The sequence below is a fragment of the Brachyhypopomus gauderio genome, unplaced genomic scaffold (genome assembly GCF_052324685.1).
Source record: "Brachyhypopomus gauderio isolate BG-103 unplaced genomic scaffold, BGAUD_0.2 sc63, whole genome shotgun sequence".
Lineage (NCBI taxonomy): Eukaryota > Metazoa > Chordata > Actinopteri > Gymnotiformes > Hypopomidae > Brachyhypopomus > Brachyhypopomus gauderio.
In genome coordinates, this window is record NW_027506884.1 from 833,625 (window position 1) to 851,114 (window position 17,490).

At 43.3% G+C, this 17,490-nt stretch overlaps 2 protein-coding genes across 3 annotated transcripts; both read left to right on the forward strand.

Moving 5' to 3' along the window:
• Positions 1–1,594: 1,594 nt before the first annotated feature.
• ddx5 (DEAD (Asp-Glu-Ala-Asp) box helicase 5) lies at positions 1,595–6,984 on the forward strand. Of its 2 annotated transcripts, none has more exons than XM_076988755.1 (13): positions 1,595–1,755; positions 2,432–2,603; positions 2,711–2,807; positions 2,893–3,026; positions 3,133–3,198; positions 3,290–3,431; positions 3,528–3,688; positions 4,014–4,186; positions 4,422–4,532; positions 4,630–4,691; positions 4,776–4,835; positions 5,759–5,980; positions 6,208–6,984. In XM_076988755.1, exons 1-13 carry the CDS (start codon positions 1,715–1,717, stop codon positions 6,627–6,629), a joined length of 1,863 nt encoding a protein of 620 aa, XP_076844870.1. In that variant the 5' UTR covers positions 1,595–1,714; the 3' UTR covers positions 6,630–6,984. The 2 variants fall into 2 exon arrangements, with proteins under 2 accessions (XP_076844870.1, XP_076844871.1); XM_076988756.1 differs by having other exon boundaries at positions 5,759–5,993; positions 6,208–6,379.
• A 151-nt stretch (positions 6,985–7,135) lies between these two features.
• pglyrp6 (peptidoglycan recognition protein 6) lies at positions 7,136–17,085 on the forward strand. The gene is made up of 5 exons (XM_076988757.1): positions 7,136–9,415; positions 11,937–12,797; positions 12,950–13,160; positions 16,445–16,739; positions 16,874–17,085. Exons 1-5 carry the CDS (start codon positions 9,355–9,357, stop codon positions 16,886–16,888), a joined length of 1,443 nt encoding a protein of 480 aa, XP_076844872.1. The 5' UTR covers positions 7,136–9,354; the 3' UTR covers positions 16,889–17,085.
• The last annotated feature ends 405 nt before the right edge of the window (positions 17,086–17,490 follow it).

Sequence of the window (17,490 nt, forward strand, 5' to 3'; positions counted from 1 at the left end):
ATTTCAGTAATTTCATAAAAAAGGTGAAACTTGTATATTATACTCACTCACTACACAAGTGTTTATTTCTTTTCATTTGATTATTATATCTGACAACTAATGAAAACTGTATTTCTGGTTCTACTCCTGCACATATTTGGACTTTTACTTTGAATACATGAGTAAGTTTATTTATGATCATAAAGGTATTGTTTGGGTATTTTGCCAAACCAAAGCTGTACATTTTAAGTGCTGTTCAATCATGAACAATAATTAAAATTATTAATAAAGATAAATGTTATCAGGGTTAATATTCCACATAATTCTTTAGTCAGGAATACAGGTTGAAATAAGAGATTCACAATTAGTTTTTACACAGATAGGGACCAACAAAATTTAAACATGTTTAAGAAACTTAGGAGGAAGAATATATATGAACAAGAGGAAGAATTTAAATGCAACACGATCTCAATAAATTTCCCCAAAGTGATTGGAATATCTATATAAAGTATGGGTGTGTATATCACCAGATGGTTGAGAACTATAAACAAATGGTTGATTGTAGTTCCAAAGTCCAAACTGAAGCATATAGTATGTTTATGAAATTATGGAGGACTCTTCCTCAATATTAGATTTTCAGGTTCTTATAAGAAACGTATTAAAGTACTCACAAGCTTTTATGGAGTGAATATCTTATTTGTTAAGACAGCACAAAGCTGTCTTAAAAATGTCAGCTATAAAAACAAAGTTTATTGACATTGTTGTAGAAATGTTTTCAATCTCTGGAACAATATTACAAACAAGAACAACTCTGTACTTAGATCAGCAAATAGCAAGGTCAAACTTTATTGTGGAACTCCTCAGAGTCTCAGTTGCCCACACCACGTAAGCATCCACGAGAGAGTGCTGAGCTCTTTTCAGACTTCTTATGCCCCTTTTTCTGTTTACTGGCACCTGTTATCTTATCTGAACTCAGACATTTTCTGTCTTGTTTCCTTTATCTTTTCACACCTCTTCACATAAACATGTGCATTTCATTCACCCTTGTCTCAGTACTTTATTTCATTTCTCTGAAAAGTTATTTCTGTAAGAACAAGCAATCTTCGAAATATTATTTTTGTGAGAGATGTTCTTTCACTTCTGCTGCCACTAACACAAAACAATCTTTCATCACCCACAAACATTTATTTTAAATCACTTGTCCTTTGGCTAGTTATGTTCAGTAGATCATATGTTAGTACACAAATCTGATAACATTTATTCAACATCAGTACATACAATACCCTACTTTATTAATATTTAACGCTATTCACAAGGCGTAAAAGGTTAAATATTGCTGGATATTTTTTTAAAATAAATGGTAGCAAAACACCTAAGACTAAACACATGCACAAGACAATTCACCCATATTTAAGGCTATCAAAGCCATCATTAGTACGGATCAGTGACATGTGGAGTTATCTAAAAGCACCATCATTATGAACGACACGCAACGGGCCCTCAGGACGAAACACGCACTCGGGACAGCTCGCGAAGAGGCGCGCGCAGCACGTGCGAGTGACGCGTGTTCCCGGACGTCATTTCCTGCTAGTATAAAAGCCCCGTTACATCACACCATTACCGGCATTTACAGCACCATCACTGCCGGTGAAAAAGTAGCTGGGACGAACCGTCGTTACGTTAGTCGTTTAATTTTATTTATTTGTCTTTTAATTTATAAGCCTCGTTAGCAACAATGCCTGGATATTCCGATAGAGATCGTAGCCGAGACCGCAGGTAAGGTTTTGTGTGTTTTTTAACGGTATAAAGGTGTTAGCTCGGTTAATTCGGCCGGGTGAATCGGTTAGCTTGTTGGCTAACGGTTAGCTAGCTTTTAGAGGCCCAATTTAACGACTTCACCTTTAATGTGCGACATTAGTTCAAAAACGCGAATTAGATTTAAACTGTTTATTTTTTATAGTTATTAAATTACGCCAAAGAGAGAATTGGCTTCAAATCGGAGAATTAGCAGACAGGTTTTTTTTTTTGTCGTGAAAGAATTAACGCGAAGTTGTTGTCAAGGTTTCCGTTAAATGTGGTGATTTCCGTTAAATTCGTGGAGATAATCACGTAAACACACACACACACACACACACGGTGTGAGGATCTTCAACGAGGCCCCTGGGTCGCCATGTGGCGGATACTGATGCTGCTACAAAATGCCGGCCGGTTTTTCTTTGTTTCCCTGCCGGTGAGAATTAAAATGGCAGCAGCGTGGAGTGACGCAGAGGACGAGCCGTGTGGGGCGGCTGGCCTCACCCCGCCCGGTCTGTCCCGGTTCACCGTGTCTCCCGTTTATTTCACTAAATGTCCATCTACACACAGCTGCGGTTTTAAACGTCCAGCTGGATTTCAGGTTTGGTTTGGTTTGCTGTGTGACGAGCTCGTGTAACTAAACCTGCGTTTCCTGCAGTTACGGCGGCGGACCACCGCGTTTCGGGGGCAGTCGGGGTGGCCCGGCGCAGGGGAAGAAGTACGGGAACCCGGGCGAGAGACTGCGCAAGAAACACTGGAACCTGGACGAGCTGCCCAAGTTCGAGAAGAACTTCTACAAGGAGCACCCGGACGTGGCCAGGAGGTCACTGGTACGCAGGCGCACACCTTTCACCTTTTAGCTTCAATATAAACATTATGGAATTTTGCTTTATTTCTTGCATTTTTAATAATTTTGCATTGCTTGGAATCTTTGCAGCAAGAAGTTGAACAGTATAGGAGGAGCAAAGAGATAACTGTTAAGGGGAGAGACTGCCCTCAACCCACCATTGCGTTTCACGAGGCCAGCTTTCCATGTGAGTTTGCTTCGCATAAATAAACGGAGCTGTCGCGAAGATCGACGCTGGCATGCTGAAATGGATTATTGCGTTTGTGTTGCAGCTTATGTAATGGAGGTGATCAATAAACAGAACTGGACAGATCCGACTCCTATCCAAGCTCAGGGGTGGCCGCTTGCTTTGAGTGGCAAAGATATGGTTGGCATTGCCCAGACAGGATCTGGAAAAACTCTCTCGGTAAGAACGTTCACCCTGAGTATGAAACTTCTGTGTACTTTTGGTAAATTATGAGTTTTTTTTTTTTACCTGCGATCTTTTTTATTTATTTATTTTTTCCCCACAGTATTTACTTCCAGCTATTGTGCACATAAACCACCAACCATTCCTGGAGCGAGGAGATGGACCTATTGTAAGAGACCCAGCTTGGCCAAATATTATGTTTGTGAACTTGTCTCTGTATATTGTGGTGTTGCGATTCTAACCTCGACTCTTCTCCACAGTGTCTCGTGTTGGCTCCCACTCGTGAGTTGGCACAACAAGTCCAGCAGGTGGCAGCAGAGTATGGCAGAGCTTCTCGCCTCAAATCAACCTGCATATACGGAGGAGCACCCAAAGGACCACAGATCCGGGACTTGGAGAGAGGTATGCTGCTTGTGGTCATCCCACCCCCCCCCCCCCCCCCCCCAACTCAAGACAAAGATTCGTTGACTCACCTTGGTGCAATGCTGCTTTTCTCAGGGGTTGAGATTTGCATCGCAACTCCAGGCAGGCTCATAGACTTCTTGGAAGCTGGAAAGACTAACCTGCGCAGGTGCACATACCTCGTGCTGGATGAGGCTGACAGGATGCTCGATATGGGCTTTGAGCCTCAGATCCGAAAAATTGTCGACCAGATCAGGGTACGATTCCACTTTTGAAACTTTGTCAATATGATGTACAGCTTGCTGTATGGTATTATGAAGTTAAATTCGGTAGGCAAATTCAACAGCATTTTAAACCATAATTCATGAATTGTTAGGAACTTGATTAATTATTCCAAATGTACTTTTTAATAAATTGTTTTTAAGTCATTTATGGATTTGGCTGTTCCTAACAATGTGGTGCAGAGACTCGTTATTTGACTGAGTCTTAAGAGATCTGTTTAACTCTACTATTCTCTGGCACCTATATGAAATGACTGGTCACTTTCTTGGTGTGTCCTAACACGTGTGAATATCTCTTCAGCCTGACAGACAGACTCTGATGTGGAGTGCCACTTGGCCCAAAGAGGTGCGTCAGCTGGCTGAGGACTTCTTGAAAGACTATGTCCAGATTAATGTGGGTGCACTGCAGCTCAGCGCCAACCACAACATCCTGCAGATTGTGGACGTTTGCAGCGACGGGGAGAAAGAGGACAAGTGAGTGTTGCTGACGTGACCTGGTCATGATGACCGTGGTGGACATGCCGTGGGAGGAAGTGGTGTGGCTGTGTAATGGTTTCTTTTACAACACTAAAATGACCCCTGGCTGACAACTCTAGTGCAGGATTGTTGTCTGAGTTGGGCAGTCTGGATTTGTACCCTGTGTAGATGCGCACGTGTTATTGATCGCATTCATTGATCCGCTGCATTGCAACACGCTCTTCCTGTCCAGGCTGTTGCGTCTGCTGGAGGAGATCATGAGCGAGAAGGAGAACAAGACCATCATCTTTGTGGAGACCAAGAGGAGGTGTGATGACCTCACCAGACGGATGCGTAGGGACGGGTAAGTCTCGGTCAGACGGCACACCCCAAGCGTCCCGCGTTTGTAGATACCACGTAGTGATGGGCCTGTGTGCAATTACCACGCTCGTGTGCTGCAGGTGGCCTGCGATGGGAATCCATGGGGATAAAAGCCAACAAGAGAGAGACTGGGTGCTCAACGGTACGTGTTCAGCACGGCACTGTTTAGTTGTTGCTTGACCAACGTTGGGTGTACAGGGTGTAACGATGTTCTGTTCTTTCCCAGAATTCAAGTTCGGCAAAGCACCCATTCTCATTGCTACCGATGTGGCCTCAAGAGGTCTAGGTAGGGATGTTTTCCTTGCTTGTTTCATATACATGGGTGATGTTAATTATTTTCCACTGTCATAGTGTTTACACTGCTTTCTTTAACTGCTGTCCCTCTCAAAGTCCTCCCCCTCACCTGAAGGTGCAGTCTTGGAGGCAGGGCCTTGGCATGACGCGTCCAGGGTCTCCGGAGGGGTCTGGAGCTCCAATGCTGGAGTTCTGCCTTTTCTGCCAGCCAATCAAATCGCATACAGAGGTGCTAGGAGGTTTTGCTTGCTCCTGATGTGCTGGCCATCCACTGAGGAGCGTGGCATCGTGGGATAGCCTCGGTGTCTCCTGCTCATCACTGCTCTTGAACAACTGCTTCATATATTGGAATTCTAACCCAGGGCAAATGAGTGCTGCTGTTGTCACAGCATATTGTAATTGTGCAAAGGCTTTGAGGTCTTACTTGGTTCATGGGCCTCTTTCATAGTCTTTGGCTTTGAGTGAGAGTAGTTTTAATTGTTTGGACACCTCTGTACTGAATGCGATTCTTAGGCTGGCTGATGGTTCCCTCCTTTTCTGGCTTATGTCATGTCGAGTCCTGCCAAAGAGAGACGTTTTGTCAACTGACCACTCATGTTTGGGAAAGTCTGCCTTGGTTGTATGGTCAGAGTTTTTGAGGGCTGGCGAATTATTTGGTCTGAGGATGCAGTAGTTGCATCTCGGGTCTCCTAAAGTCAGTCAGGTAGTCCTTGCATCTGCACCTCTGGTGATAGTCATGAAAATGGTCTAGGCAACGATCTTCACGTAGTTTCAGTAACCGTGTTCATTTCAGTACGGTAAGTTCAGGACCTCCTATTGGCTGCTGTTTATTAACACGCCTCTCTGCTGCTGTGGCGGCGTGTGTTACTACACCGTCCGTTTCCCGCCACGCCGCACTGCCGTCACTTTTTACAGATGTTGAGGACATCAAATTTGTTATTAACTACGACTACCCCAACAACTCTGAGGATTACATCCACCGCATCGGTCGCACGGCGCGCAGCCAGAAAACGGGGACGGCCTACACGTTCTTCACGCCCAACAACATGAAGCAGGCCCACGACCTCGTCTCTGTCCTCCGGGAGGCCAACCAGGCCATTAACCCCAAGCTCATCCAGATGGCGGAAGACAGAGGAGGTAAATCAAATTGGTGAGATACAGGAACTGTGGCTCATCCGCAGTCATTTTTCCCACTTTTTTATTGACGATTTTTCCTACAAGTTTGAGGGTTTTTCCTCTTGACGCACATTTTTGTCTATAGCAATTTGTGATTTAGTTCTTCTGCCGCATTTGCTTTACTTCCTCTTCATGTTTCGTACACTACACCCCAGGATCTGACTCGGGGCTTTTTCGTGTTCCTGTAGGTCGTTCAAGGGGCGGTCGAGGTGGAGGGTTTGACCGCCGGGATCACTACTCTGGAGGCAGGCGGGACTTTGGTGGTTACGGTCAGGACAACCGCAGCAATGACCGAAGTTTTGAAAGTGGACCAAACAAGCTCTTTGGCAACAAGACCCAAAATGGGGGCACGTATGGCAACGCAGCCGGTAGTTACAATGGCAACAGCAATAATGGCTTTAATGGGGCTTTCAACAACGGACAGGCCAACTTTGGTGGAAACCAGGCTGGTGGCTTTGGAAATCAGGCTTTCCAGAACCAGCAGTTTGGTGCCAACCAAGGGACCATTCAAAATGGTATGAACCACACCCCCCAGTTCCCCTTCAACCCCCAGCAACAGCCGCCCCAGCCCATGGTGCCGTTCTCGATGCCCCCTCCTGCCTTCCCCTAGTTCAACTTGCGCGAACAGCCGCGTACGCACAGTGTAATTTATTGCTTCTGCGTCCTGTATAACTATACGTTCTATATTTCAGGACTGTAACGTTTTCTTTTCAAGCAGGAGTTAAAGCAAGTTCCATCTCCCACCTTTTACAGTCCCCAAGCCTGCAATGCAGCGGTAGTGATGGTGCACTTTTGTGGATTATTATTTTTTATCAGGAGTTATTACATTCATCTTTCCTTTTTTTATATATATATACACAAACACACTTTTTTGTATTTGTTATACATATTAAGGACTTCCATCTGTAAAGTTTCAAATTATCCATGGGCATTGCATGGTCCTTAAATAAAAACAACCAAATTCATGGTGACTCCTGTCGTGCATGAAATCTGAATTCAAGGAGGTTTGTCAATTACACTATGTCCATGACACATAATCGAGATACTGTTTCTCACCTTACACTTAACACAACATTTAAATTAAAAGAATAAAAAGTAATAGTCATAATGATTGATGGTGTTGAGGGACTACAATGTTCACTGTGCAAAATGAATAAAATATTATAAGGGATGAGAATAGTGGTAGTGTAGCTTTATAGCAGTGCAGTTCAGTCAGTAGCAGAATGATTGAGGTAGAGTTCTGGTGTGCAAAAGGTTCTTATGTAGAGCCAGTCTGTTGATTGCATTAAAGTTCAGAAGTACGAGATAGATGGTGGATAGAGTTCAACTTCCTGACAGCCTGATGGACGAAGCTGTTCAGCAGTCTTGTGGTGCGGGCCCGAGGGCTCCGGTACCTTTTCCCTGAGGGCAAGGGACTGAAAGATGAGTCCAAGGGGTCTCCAGTGATGCTGATGGCTCTACAGGTGAAGCGGGAGTGGTAGATGTCTCTGAGGGAGAGCCGAGGTCTACCGATGATCTTACTGGCAGTATTTACAATGCTTTGTAGAATTTTCCGGCAGGAAGCACTGCAGCCTCCAAACCAAGCAGAGATGCAGCCCGTAAGTACGCTCTCAATTGTACCCCTGTAGAATGAGGACATGATGGGGGGGCGGGACTTGTGCGCTCCTCAGTTTGCGTAGGAAGTACAGGCGTGTTTGTGCTTTCTTGGCCAACAACGCAGTGTTCTTGGACCAGGAGAGGTCTTCAGTGATGTTCATCCCCAGAAACTTGGTGCTGCTCACTCTCCACTGCAACTCCATCAATAATCGGGGGAATGCAGTAGGTGGCCTCTCCTGTAGTTAACAATTTCTTTGGTCTTTCCCACATTTAAGAGCAGATTGTGTTTTTACTCCACTGTACCGGTTGGCTCACCTCATTCCTGTAGTTGGCTTTGTCGTTGTTAGAGATGAGACCTACCACTGTTGTCATCTGCAAATTTGGTTATACGGTTTGTGTTGTGTCTTGGTACACAGTCGTGGGTCATCAATGTGAAGAGCAGCGGGCTTAGCACACACCCTTGTGGTACACCTGTGCTCAGCATGATTGTTTTGGAGGTGTTGCTGCCAACCTCCAAATATTGTGGCCGTCCTTAAGGAAATCCAGTACCCAGTTGCAGAGAGAAGTGTAAAGTCCTAAATGTCTAAGTTTCTGCATTAGTTGCTGGGGATTAATTGTGTAAAATGCTGAACTATAATCTAAGAACAGCATGCGCACACATGTGTTCCTTGAGTCCAGGTGAGTGAGGGCTGGGTGAAGGGCAGCAGAAATAGCATCCTCTATTTTGTACAAGATCACTTTTAATTACATACGAATCTTAAATCTGTATTGGATAGTTAAATTTTTTTTGGTGCATTGATGTTCATCTTGCATAATGTAATGTTTTTACAAGTTCTGAGGTGCTAAAGGAGCAGTTAATTTGTTTAAAATGGCTTTCGCAAAGCAAACTGGTGCCAGACAGTGCTGAGAAATGTAACTGGGTATTTGACAGCGTGAATGGTTCCACAGTGCGTCCTTTTAAAATAAGAACTACAGGTAACGTGATTTCAAGGCATAAGCTGTGCCTGTAGATCAGGTCTAACTGCAATATGACTTCAGTTGTGGTGCAAGATTTCCTGTTCATCTGCTTCAACAGGTGTGCGTGCCAGAGTAGTTTTGGAAGTGATTGGCGTAATGGGAAGTCTTATGATTTTGTCTTCTCCTCTGCCACCATGATGCGACTGATTTGAATCAGTTGCCATCGGTTTGATTATGATACCTGTTTCGGTACTGAATTTTTGCGCTGGACATCTTAACTTTGTACGTAGCTTCGAATGACCTATGGTGCTGGTCTGTGTTCACTCGGCAACAGAATGTGTAGCATTGCCACCGGGGTAACATTTATAGTGCTGCGTGACGAAAAGACTCTATAGTACGTTCCTCCCAGCTCGTTAATGGTTAGCCAAGTGCACAATGTAGCTTGAATGACCATAAGGTAAAGAGACTGTGAGATGTGGGTATAACAATTCTGTTCTATTTCAGTCATCATGTGTGCATGCCAAGTGGAAAAACTACTTCAGAACAAGGCATGGATCCCAGTGGAAAGTCCTTGAGTATTTAGGTGTGCAAGGGCCCGTATGTGCGTGTCCTTGCTGTACCTGTTTTCCCACGGGGTTAAGTCGGGTATGAGTGACATTTTATCAGTATATTCACTTATGTAACCGGAAGTGCAGTAGATGGGAGTATAAAGGGTAGGTTATTGAGAACAGCCAGAGCCTCCGTCCTTACTGTACAGGCAGTTTAAACTGAAGTTCAAGATCATGGATTTGCATTTGACATGGATGGTTTTTCTACTGCTTATAACCAGGTCTCTCATGGATGGTAAGTAATGTTTTCTGTTTTTTGTGTGTTTAACAAGCCTAAATCAATACCTGTTTGTTACAAAACAGCAAGCCCCTTATTTACAGTCTTCCTGTGGTGACATCTTAATTTTTCAGGTCCCCATCACTTTGCAACTTTTTAATCTTGCATCAGTGATCTTATAATACTGCAGGGGTTTTGGTCAGCACTTCAGATCTTCACTGGTTTCAGACAAGTTACCTTTTTTAGTTGATCTGTCAGAAAGGGGATAAAACCCAAAAGCCCAAGGGCTGTCATTGACCCTCTTGTGTTCCTGCCAGCTTAAGAGAGTGAACAATAAAGTTTTCTTTTTGTTTTGTACCATTTTTACTCCATTACATTTTTACCCTGAGTAAACTTGAATAACTGAATAAACTCGTGGCTCGTCTTTAAGTTTCCGGGCAAATAAATTTCAAGTAGGTCAAGTATTTAAATCATAGGATGTATATTTAAAAGAATGATAATCACGGTAAGTAAAATTCACTGAAGAATGAACATAACAATATCTTGGTAGTTATTTTACAATGCTCTTCTAAGTACTGTGGTGTTAGTTTGGCAACTAAAATTTTTTCTAAAAAGCTTTTTAAAAATTTTTATTTATTAAAATAGCTTTTATTAAATTATTTAAAAAAATAATTCCTCCTGTATTTACTTTTTTATTTTTATAAATATTTCCAGCATTTTTCAACCTCTACTGCTAATGTAGTGTATACAATTTATTACCACATACACTATATTGCCAAAAGAATTTACACACCCATCCGCATTGTCATAATCAGGTGTTCCAATCACTTCCATGGCCACAGGCGTTAGAAAATTAACCCTAGGCATGCAGACTGTTTTATAAACATGAAAGAATGGGTCGCTCTCAGGAGCCACAGTGAATCCCAGCATGGAACTGTGATAGGATGTCACCTGTGCAACAAATCCAGTTGTGAAATTTCCTCGCTCTTAAATATTCTACAGTCAACGGTCAGCTGTATTATAAGTAAACAGAAGTGTTTGGGAATGACAGCAACTCGCCCACGAAGTAGTAGACCATGTAAACTGACAGCGGGGTCAGCGGATGTTGAAGTGTATAGTGCAAAGTGGTCGCCAACTTTTTGCAGAGACAATCACTGGAGACATCCGATCTTCATGTGGCCTTCAGATTAGCTCAGGAACAGTGTGCAGAGAGCTTCATGAATGGGTTTCCATGGTCGAGCAGCTGCATCCAAGCCATACATCACTAAGTACAATGCAAAGCGTCGGATGCAGTGGTGTAAACCACACCGCCACTGGACTCTAGAGCTGTGAAGGTGTGTTTTCTGGAGTGACGAATCACGCTTCTACATCTGGCAATCTAATGAACAAGTCTGGGTGTGGTGGTTGCCAGGAGAACAGTATTTATCTGACTGCATTGTGCCAAGTGTAAAGTTTAGTGGAGGTGTGATTATGGTGTGGGGTTGTTTTTCAGGAGCTGGGCTTGGCCCCTTAGTTCCAGTGAAAGGAACTCTGAATGCTTCAGCATACCAAGACATTTTAGACAATTCCTTGCTCCCAACTTTGTGCGAAGAGTTTGGTCTTTCAACATGACTGTGCACCAGTGCACAAAGCAAGTTCATAAAAACATGGATGGCAGAGTCTGGTGTGGATGAACTTGACTGGCCTGCACAGAGTCCTGACCTCAACCTGATAGAACACCTTTGGGATGAATTAGAGTGGAGTGTGAGATCAGTATGTGACCTCACAAATGTCCTTCTGGAAGAATGGTAAAAAATCAGCCTTCCCAGAAGAGTTGAAGCTGTTCTAGCAGCAAAGGGTGATCCAACGTCATATTGAACCCTATGTATTAGGAATGGGATGTTACTTAAACTCAAGGAAAATGAACTAATACTTTGGGCAATATAGTGTACAACAAATGTGAAAATTTCCTGTAAAACTTGAAACAAACGTCTTAGCTCAGTTTTGAATTCTGTCAGTAAATATTTTAAATGTGATATATATAACATTTATTTAGAGCTCCCACTACAAAGGCCCAAAGCTCTAACTTTCAAACACTGGAACAACACAGTAAATAAGGATGACTAATGATGCATTAAGTTAAATTATTGTCTATTGTAATCGGCCATGCAGATGCAATTGATAGAGATTTAAGACTGAAAAATAAATTGATATTTCTTTAATACACTTACAAATCTTCTGTAAAATTTATAGCTAATAAAGGGATTGCTAAGAATGGCTAAAAGGCTGTGTCTTTCAGAATTATTTTATGGAATAAATTCTACTGTGAAGCTTTAGATATCCACAGGTACAGTCACTTAAATAGAATAAAAAATTCTTACCATATGGGAACTGAAACAAATCCTGTTGGTTCTTTAAAATTACTTGTTTTTCAGTAACTTGCATAATTAACTGTGTGTATGTTATTTCAGGGTTTATAAATATGAGTTGGACAATGCAGACTGAAAACATACTTATTTTAAAGTTTTCTACTGGTTTGTCCATTTTCATTTTTGCTTAGACATTAAAACACACCACATGGATGACTTCATTAAAGTCGTGGAGACCATCGAGTTGGAGAACCACGCGCCCAACCCCTTGGTTGTGGTGAGGGCTCTTCGTGAAGCCGCTGGAGTGGATACACCCTTTATCCAGTATTACCTGGGATCCCGTAGTGATGCCACAGTGCCACACCACCTGGTAATAAAACCTGCGGACGCTGGATACATCACCAAGGTCACCAAACACAGGGTGACGGTGCTGGGTGTGGAGGAAGGTGTAGTCCTCACTGCAGATGGAACCACTGTTGCTCTCGCCCCTCTACTCCTGGGCATCGAGGCCGGTTTGCGATCTACTTCCTTGGGCCGCGTGCGTGGCCTGTACCCCCTCACCTTGACCAAGAACCTCGGTCAGTCATTCTTCCAGCACGCTCAAAGCAAACGGCCTGCATCATCACCTGTGGGACCAGGTGGCTGCTGGGACAGTGTGATGACCCCTCGGGTGTTTACCCTATCCGGCGTGGCGTCCTTGGCTACGGAAGCTCTGATAACTGGAGGTATGGATGGAGTGATTCTAGGGAGTCATGTCGCTGAGCACAGCAGTCGCCCACTACGACTTAGCGGACTGCTGAAACAGTACTACAACCATCAGTTGAGCAGAGAAGGATTAGACGCTGCACCTGCTCTTATTAGTCCGCTCCGCAGAAGCAGATTCAGGAAGCTGGCCAATCTCACTTTACTGAAAAGGCAAATTAGAAGGACCGTGGCTACATATCAGAGCTTGGACAAAGACTGGAACAAAGAGGTCGAACAAAAGGTGAATAGGACAAAAATGGAGCAGATCGTAAATGAGGGGCTGAAGGAATTTGTCCACAGCTATATGGGTATGTTTATATGTGCACCAACAACACTGGTAATAGTCAAACATATTGTCAAGCATTTTTTTTTTTTGCATCTTAATTCATATGATATGGGTTGTGAGTCCTTTAATTGTCTTCAGACATAAAGTGTGACCGTTTCTCTTCAACCTAATCAGACTGTCCAGCTATCGTTCCGCGGTGCATGTGGGAAGCCGAGCCTTACCGTGGCAGCCCCACGCTGCTGTCTCTGCCTCTGGCCTTCCTCTTCATCCATCACACCTACGAGCCTTCCCAGCCGTGCCTGACTTTCCAGCAGTGCGCTCGAGACATGAGGGCCATGCAGCGTTTCCACCAGGAAGATCGTGGATGGGATGACATTGGATACAGGTGCTGACCAGTGAGATTCTGCCTACACTTCCATATCCCACAATCTGCAAGACATCCTCATATATCTAGTGCTGTTTACCTTTTTGTAACAGCAAACTGTTAAGAAATAGCACTAACCCACAGACATGCTGACATCTAGTTAGGCTGTTTTTAAAAAATATATATAACAGTATATCTGTTAGCAGGTTATCATTATATATATATATATATATATATATATATATATATATATATATATATATATATATATATCAGGGGCGGACTGGGGAGAAAAAGTGGCCCGGGAGTTCCTGACAGACTGGCCCACTATATATATATATATATATATATGTATGTATGTATGTGTGTGTATACTGTATATGAATCTATACATGGCACGTAGTGTATATGACGGCGTTTATTGTCATATGGACAATATTAATTCCAGCAATAATATGATTACAAAGCCACATAGTGGCTTTTAAATAGTCCACCATAAGACCACCAAACAAGTTGTTAAATAGTCCACCATAAGACAACCAAACAAGTTGTTTTACGCAAAGTGCATCCTAAAGAACAACCTACAACTCTAACGTGGGTATTTCTTCCTCTTAACCTATTTGTGGTGGTTAGTTTTAATCTAAGAATTTCAATAGCTTTAAAAAAAACAGTGCACAGTGCTCTGCCTTGAAGACCGCCACTTGCGTCCGTGTTAACCGTGTTAAGGTAATTTGCCTTAGACGTTGCAGAGGCGACAGCAGTACATTTAAAAGAACATGTTATCTACAATTTAAACTGCTGTATGTTTTCGTAGTCCGGCCCGTATTTTCTGGGACAAGTTGGTTTTTTTCTGATCTCCGCTGCATACTGTCAGCCCGCACCAGCTGGCCCAGTCCGCGGCCGCGGTCCAACTCGTTCATGTGTTTACAGGCTCAGTCCGCGGCCGCGCTGAGCAGGTTAGTCCGACTGGAGCGGGGGAGGTATTAACATCGTTAAACAGCAGCGTGACTACGGGCCGGGGCCGGAGTGCGCGGCAGTGGCTAGTCCACGGGCTGAGTTAAACCACCGGCGGCCCACCGGCCCACTAACCCATCGGCCCACCGGGGAAATCCCCGGTAGCAATGTATGCCAGTCCGCCCCTGATATATATACTGTATATTCAATTCAGAATAGATTGAAAGAAATTCAGAAAATCACATTTGATTTTTCTGATTTTTCAAGAATTTATTTGCAACATCATGGGGGTGGTGACGTCATGGGGGTGTCAACATCATGTTTTGGGGCTGTTTCTCTGCAAAGGGACCAGGACGACTGATCCATGTACATGAAAGAATGAATGGGGTCATGTATTGTGAGATTTTGAGTGCAAACCTCCTTCCATCAGCAAGGGCAATGAAGATGAAACGTGGCTGGGTCTTTCAGCATAACAATGATCCCAAGCACACTGCCAGGGCAAAAAAGATGTGGCTTTGTAAGAAGAATTTCAAGGTCCTGGAGTGGCCTAGCCAGTCTCCAGATCTCAAAAATAACAAAAGTTAATCTCAATACTTTTTTATATATGCTTTGTTGGCAATGATGGAGGTCAAACGTTTCCTGTAAGTCTTCACAAGGTTGGCACACACCGTTGCAAACACTCCATGCAGATCTCCTCTACAGCAGTGATGTTTTGGGCATGTCGACAAGCAACACGGACTTTCAACTCCCTCCAAAGGTTTTCTATGGGGTTGAGATCTTGTTTGGTTGTGAGCGTATATATGTGGGTACACACACACACACATATAATATTATATATATATATTATATATATTATATATATATTACACTCACCACCCACTTTATTAGGTACACCTGTCCAACTGCTTATTAATGCAAATGTTGAATCAGTCAATCACATGGCAGCAACTCATGTAGGCATGTAGACATGGCCAAGACGATCTGCGGCAGTTCAAACCGAGTATCAGAATGGGGAAGAAAGGTGATTTAAGTGACTTTGAATGTGACATGGTTGTTGGTGCCAGACGAGCTTGTCTGAGTATTTCAGAAACTGCTGATTTACTGGCATTTTCACGCACAACCATCTCTAGGGTTTACAGAGAATGGTCTGAAAAACAGAAAATATCCAGTGAGCGGCAGTTCTGTGGGTGCAAATGTCTTGTTGATGCCAGAGGTCAGAGGAGAATGGGCAGACTGGTTTGAGCTGATAGAGCGGCAACAGTAATTCAATAACCAGTTATTACAGCTGAGACATGCAGAAGAGCATCTTTAAATGCACAACACGTCGAATCTTGAGGCGGATGGGCTACAGCAGCAGAAGACCAAACCACACCGGGTGCCACTCCTGTCAGCTAAGAATTTGGTGTCAACAACAGGAGAGCATGGATCCATCCTGCCTTGTATCAACAGTTCAGGCTGGTGGTGGTGGTGGTGCGATAATGTGGTAGATATTTTTCCTGGCACACTTTGGACCCATTAGTACCAATTGAGCATCGTGTCAACACCACAACCTACCTGAGTATTGTTGCTGACCATGTCCATCCCTTTATGACCACAGTGTACCTATCTTCTGATGGCTACTTCCAGCAGAATAACACGCCATGTCATAAAGCACAAATCATCTCACACTGGTTTCTTGAACATAATGAGTTCACTGTACTCAAATGGCCTCCACAGTCACCAGATCTCAGTCCAGTAGATTCACATCATGGATGTACAGCTGACAAATCTGCAGCAACTGTGTGATGCTATCATGTCAATATGGACCAGACTCTCTGAGGAATGTTTCCAGTACCTTGTTGAATCTGCCACGAAGTATTAAGGCAGTTCTGAAGGCAAAAGGGGGGTCCAACCTGCTACTAGCAAGCTGTACCTAATAAAGTGGCCGGTGAGTGTGTGTGTGAGTGAGTGTGTGTGTGTGTGTGAGTGTGTGTGTGTGTGTGTGTGTGTGTGTGTCAACACAATCCAGGAAGCCTGAGTAAAATCCTGGTGAGGACTTTTAATCGCGGCACCTGGAATTGACAGCACTAATATATGTGTGTACTATATACACTAGTATGTGTATATATATATATATAGGGATATGTAGAGATATTAAAAGATATTAAAAATATAGTAGAGTATGTATCTATATAGATAGTCTCACCAGTGTGACATGTCTGAAAACATCACCTTGTTTGGGATGGGCCACTGTTGTGAAACACTGAATGCTCTTAACCACTGAATGACACCTGAGCCTGATCTGCCCACGGGCTCTGTAGTCTCTTACCTTTGCTCCTCTTTCTCCCTCTCTACCATTGGCTCTTCTCTAGCTTTGTGGCAGGCTCGGATGGGTACCTGTATGAAGGACGTGGCTGGCACTGGCAAGGTGCCCACACCAAGGGGCACAACTCTAAGGGTTACGGCGTGTCTTTCATAGGGAACTACACGTCCAGCATCCCTCCACAGAGAATCATGGACCTTGTGAGACTCCAGCTGACAAAGTGTGCCACAGACGAAGGGAATCTGGTCTCAGACTTCACTGTACATGGACACAGGCAGCTGGTCAGCACATCCTGTCCTGGTGATGCCCTGTACAGTGAAATCAAAGGTTGGAAGCACTTTGAGGTAAGAGATGACGTGACAGGTGTCATGTTGCAAATTGTTTGTTGTTTGTGTGTTCTGAGGCTATATCCCCAGATTCATTGCAACTGTTTGTGTATCTCTCTCTTTCTCTCTCTCCCTGTGTGTGTGTTTTACAGGAGGTTAAACAGTAACGAGTACTGGAAATTTTGCTTTTCTTTCTGCATTGCACAATAAACATTCAATTTCGCAAAAACTAACGTTGTCAATGAAGTTATATTGCTATAGTTAGCGTAAAAATGGCAAAAATAATTCGCGAGGTTTAACACCATTTTAGTGATAGCACTGTAGTATAAATTTTTATTAGTGTTTTTTCATCCTCCTAAACCTGAATATTAAGTCGAACTTTCAGGGAGCGTCCCTGTTGGGAAGATCACAGTCACGCTGTCGCAACATCACATATCATATCAGCCTCACCTTGTAATCTCGGTCTTTATTCTTTGTCTTTATTCTTTATCTTACGTTTATCTAAGTGGAACATTTTACTCTTTTAAGTTATATCTATATTTAGTTCAATTTACACTGGAAAATCACAAGGAACATTTGTCACATTCAGTGCTACTGTAGCCTACTTAATCGCTTATTAAATATTTTAAATTCTGGGTTATAAAATATTGTTACAGACATGTACAGTTATCAAGTTATCACGAGTTAGTTACAACGCCATCATTTCTTTAAAGGCGGATTTTCCAAAAGAATCATTTTGTGTATTAGCTATGCTACCCAGTAGGGGTGG